At 37.1% G+C, this 5,228-nt stretch overlaps 1 protein-coding gene across 1 annotated transcript in view; it reads right to left on the bottom strand.

Annotated features, from left to right (window-relative positions):
* Positions 1-6: 6 nt before the first annotated feature.
* The window catches only part of LOC106867289 (serine/threonine-protein kinase N2), a 130,694-nt gene continuing 125,472 nt past the window's right edge, over positions 7-5,228 (bottom strand). Inside the window, exons 20-23 of the mRNA XM_052975287.1 lie at positions 2,973-3,080; positions 2,278-2,358; positions 1,679-1,738; positions 7-535 (exon numbers count right to left, since the gene is read on the bottom strand). Of these exons, the coding sequence (XP_052831247.1) occupies positions 392-535; positions 1,679-1,738; positions 2,278-2,358; positions 2,973-3,080 (393 nt within the window). The 3' untranslated portion in view covers positions 7-391. The remainder of the gene's footprint in view (positions 536-1,678; positions 1,739-2,277; positions 2,359-2,972; positions 3,081-5,228) is intronic.

Consider the following 5,228-nt stretch of genomic DNA (forward strand, 5'->3'; position numbering starts at 1 on the left):
ACACACACACACACACACACACAAACGGAGGCATACACGCACACACAGACAAGACATACGCAGACTGTAAAAAGAAAAAAATAGACATAACCAAATTTAGGTTGTCCCTAGAAAAATTGAGAAGCTTAAAATTCTTATGTTGAGAAGACAAGTCTTGATAGGGGCCCAGGCTGTGTGCAGGTGGGAGAGGGGACACAAAAACACTTGCTCACAGCCAGTTGCGTAACGGTCAGAGAATTCTTTCCTTTGTTTATGTTGGATTTGTATATTTTATTTTAATTCTTTTTTTTGGTAACAACTGCTTTATCATTTTTTTCCCTTATTCTGGTTGTAATTAGTTTTATGTAGGGGAGAGTACATCTGAAGATGTTGGGGGTCGTGGTGGTCATCGTCAGCACCAGTTCGCTACAAAAGAGAAGTCTTGGAAGTGTATTTGGTCTTCAGCTGAGAGCGGTCGGCCATCCTTAGACGGCGTCAGTATAGCCTTCTCTGAAGTGAACTCCTCATCAAAGTTGCTCACGTCTTCAGGATGTTTCTAGAATTAAGAACAAAAAAAAAAAAAGAAAATATACTTAAATAAATATAGAGGTAGGAAGACAAAGAAACACAAGTTGTCTTCATACAAGTATTTACAGGGAATCCAAAAGACAAACTAAAGAAAACAAAATGAACAAAAGGAGTTGCTTTGGGCAAACCATGGAATATGTCAATCAAGTCTTCATGCATAAGATACAAGATATCTTGGGTTGGACAGTTTAATAGGAACTGGAATGGCTTGGAGCTATACCAGGTTCCACAATCTGTTTTGTGGCTTGGTTTCTATGGCTGGAGGACCCCTTCCTAACACCAACCAGTTTACAGAGTGTACTGGGTGCTGCTTGTTCCTAGAGACCTGTAATGCAAAGCCTGGTCAACTCTCATCGGAAGAATACAACAAAAGGCACTGGTTTTCAGGTCTTCCTTATGTCAGTGCTACTCCATGGACATCCAGGCTACACTTGCTCAGTATTCTTCAGCACACTACATCATCATCATACGTCCGCCTTCCATGCTAGCATGGGTTGGATATCTTTATTTCTTATGAATTACTTGTTTCAGTTTTTCGACTGTAGCCATGCTGGAGCACCACTTTGAAGCAGCTTAATCAAATGAATCAAGCCCTGGTACTTATTTGATCAATTTCTTTAGGCCAAACTGCTAGGTTACAATGACATAAACAAGCCAGTACCAGTTGTCAAGTGGTAGTGGGGAACAAACAGAAACACAAAGAGGCATGCATAACAGGCTTCTTTCAGTTTCCATCTACCAAATCCACTCAAAAGGCTTTGGTTGGCCCAAGGTTTTAGTAGAAGTCACTCGCACAAGGTGCAAGGCAGTGGGACTGAACCTAGAACCATAAAGTTGGGAAGCAAAAAATGCACACATTATATGTATAAAAGAGAGAGGGAGAGAGGGGGAGAAAGAGGGAGAGTGGGGAGAGAGGTGGAGAGAGGGGGAGGGGGAGAGAGAGAGGGGGAGAGAGAGAGCAGGAGAGAGAGAGCAGGAGAGTAGGGAGAGAGAAGAGGAAAGAAAGAAGGAATGAAAGTAAATTGTAAAATTTTCTTTAAACTTTCATCGTCATCACCATTATCATGTGAAAGAAAGAAAAACAGACAAAAGTATATAAATGCCAACTGACCACTGTCGGTGTAAACGGAGGTCTTGTTCTCTTCATGAGTAATGCATCCCAATCAATATTCTGAAAAGACATTTCATTAAATGATGTAATAACAAACAAGAAAGGGAATACATATTTAAAAGGGTTTTGTAGTTATCAAGTAATTAAAGACCCCTTAGTGGTTAGCCCCTACCCTAGATCAGTCTTGAAACAAAATCAGCAGATAGGCAATCAACAGTGTTCCACACATCTTTTTTGTTTTCAAAGGTGAGGAGGGATTTGAGGGAGATCTGGCTGCTGTTTCTAGCAAGTCAATATTTATGCATGCACACACACACAATGGGCTTCCTACAGTTTCCCAGAATCATATGCACTCACAAGGCATCGGTCAGCCTGGGGCTACTGTAGAAGACAACTGCCCATGAATTTAAACCTCTGGACAAAAAAAAAAAGTTCCAATCAAGCAAAATATGAAACAAGAAAATATTTTGCGCTAAAAGATGCCTCTATGTGGCCCTCAGGATGATGGTCTTTATGACTAAATTAACTCTTGAAGTTGATGCCTTAGCATAACCCAATAACCAGAACCAGTAGAAGAAAAACAACAGTAAAATTCTTACCCTAAAGAAGGCTTGTTTCTTAACATCTTCAGCATCTCTTTCACTCGAGCCGAGACGTTTGTCTGGATTTCTTCGCAGTAACTGCAACAACAGAATTTGTAGAATTAGGTCATTCACAGTTAAAAAGTTACTTACAAGGCACCAGCACCAGAGATATGGTTACGTCCTCAGCAAGATAACAGCCTTCCAAACCCTTTAGCCATTTTGTAATCATATCCCTCTTGAAATATGCTGCCTTTGTTGCAATCAATTTCATACATACTGAAGAATTTCGTAAAATAATATTGTCATTATTTAACTGATGTTTGGAACATACAAGGGGGTGCTGTAAAGTTCCTGGCTTTGGATAAAAGAAAATACAGGAAGATCAGTTAGTTAAGAATTTATTCAACATATTCCCCTCTCAGATTCACACACTTATTGCAGAGGTCGTTCAGTTTTTTTGTGCTCTGTAAATGAACTCCGAAGGCTGGGCCTCCAACCAGGCCTTCCGCAATACCCTTAAAAGCCAGCAACTTTTCAGCACACCCCATAACTGACATGAAATTTTGATGGAAGGTTTTAATTTAGTTCACTTTAGAACAGAAAGTTGTTATCATATTGCCAGAGGTAGTAAAGTCCGTGACCCTCAAGAAATACTTGTCAAATTCTATCACATGTGAAGATGAAGCATTCAATTAACAAGTGGAACCTACCCTTCTCATAATTGCTATGGATTCTGTGGACAAGAATTTGGGGTAGCGGACCTCTTCATTGACAATACTGTCAAACACTTCTTCTTCATCATCCCCAGGGAATGGAGACTGAAAGAGAAAAGGAAAAGCAGTATTTTAATGAGATGGTGACAGAAAAAAAAAAGAATATATATACACATATACACATACATGCAAACACACACATATACACACATAAAGCAAATCAAATTTAGAAACATAACAGCAAGTTCAAAAAATGTTCACAGTTAATATTAAATTGACACTCAACGAAGGAAGAAAGTTATAGAATAAAAGTCATCAAGAATACTATTCATATCATAATTATCAAATATAACTTTTCTCTCTAAAATTTTAGACTTTATTTCCCCAATAAAACACCAGCAGAAAATGTTACAAGCTTTTATGGTTTCTTTCATAAAAAAAAAATTTAGTAAAAATTTATATTTAAATATCACATCTGTTTACATAACAAGTAGAAGACACTAATTAATTGAAAGTAGTTGAAGAAATTAATTGGGCATTAATTGCCACTTGCTTTATTTTTAAAGTAGCAGCAAAAATCTTCAATCCAAAATGGAAAATGGTCATGTTTAAGGAACATAATAATAACAATAATAATAATAATAATTTTTACTAATATAAAGCACAAGGCTAATAATTTTCATGTGAAAGGGTTAATCTGTACGAGCAACCCCAGCACTTGACTTGTACTTTATTTTGTCAATTGCAATAGGATGGAAGTGAAGATGCATAGCCTACTCATGATTGCAAGGTCACGGTCTCAATTCTTGGACCAGGTGGTGTGTTGAGATTTTGGGCAAAACACTTCATTTTACATTGGTCCACTTCACTCAGCTGTAAACAAGTGACCCTGTGATGGATCAGTGTCCCATTCTGGAGGGGGGGTGATCTCAGTCACTTATAGGCTATGGGAAAATGGGCAACTGCCCATATGAGTCTTAGGACACAAGACAGCAATGTCCAGGGTTTGACAACGATGACGAAAGGGTGAAAGGCAAAGTTGACTTCAGCAAGGTTTGATCTCAAAAACCTCACGAGCTTCAAGAAATATTCCAAAGCAACTTTTTTTTTTTTTTTTAGTATTTCTTGTAGCTCTTTACATTCTGAGTTCAAATCCCACTGAAGTCATCCTTTCAGGGCCGATAAAATAAAGTACCAGTCAAGTACTGCTGGCCTTGTGCCTAAACTAGACTCTAAGAACATGACAGTAATAACGAGAAAGACAACTAATTCATCTCTAAAATTTCTCTTGGATAATTAAAATGACTTCATAATTCCTAAAATAAAAATAATAATAAATAAAAACAGAAAATAAAGGAACGGGTGAAAAAACAAAAATAAATTTTAGTTTTAGACATACACAAAATCAACAGCAATCCTGAGAACACACAGAAAGTGATTAATTCAACTGGAAAAAAAAAACTGACAAATAAAATAACTGAAAGTTATAAAGTCACAGATTAATTATGAAATTGAAATATTGAGTAGCAGTTGATTTGATCTGATGATGTATGTGAGTGATCATATTGATCTGATACAATAGTGTTTGTTATGCATCAAAACTATTGATCATCTTGGCTGTTGTTTTGAGAGAAGCCATCTTCTCAACCAAATCTTATTTCACAAAAACGAAAAACAAAAAAAAAAAAATGTCTTTTCTTACAACAAACTGTTGTGTCTTGTCACAGGTTAATTAATGGTGTCTCATAACAGGTAGTCTGCCCCCTAATAAACAATATTGTTTCTTTGTGCTGGACAGGTTGACAAGTGAACTAATCATCATCCAAAGGACTTTGCTCAAAGGACTCTGGTTTTCCCATTTTCCAACAAATATAAAATAGTAGAAGCTACAATCACACACACACACACACACCAATGTATAAGAGGCACTCTTGGATAAGATGCATCCTATTTTCTAAATATATTTTGTGGAACAAAACTGGTTTTGTAAGAGGAAAATGTATGATTCTGTGCAACAGTTTACTGGAATAAAGAATGAAACCATAAATTTATCTAACAAAGAGCCTGCACTATGGCACCATCTATCCATCCATCCATTCTCACAGCTCGCTATTCCTGTAAGCCCCATCAGAAGCAACTGTCATAAGCTTTAGTTTTAGATTTTAATTAAAACACAAACACTTCAGCACATGCAATGTCAGGCAGGTTTGTCTCAAAATGGTTTTGAAGGGAGGATGAAATAAGAAGTTACAG

Source organism: Octopus bimaculoides, chromosome 21, assembly GCF_001194135.2.
Source record: "Octopus bimaculoides isolate UCB-OBI-ISO-001 chromosome 21, ASM119413v2, whole genome shotgun sequence".
Taxonomy (NCBI): Eukaryota; Metazoa; Mollusca; class Cephalopoda; order Octopoda; family Octopodidae; genus Octopus; species Octopus bimaculoides.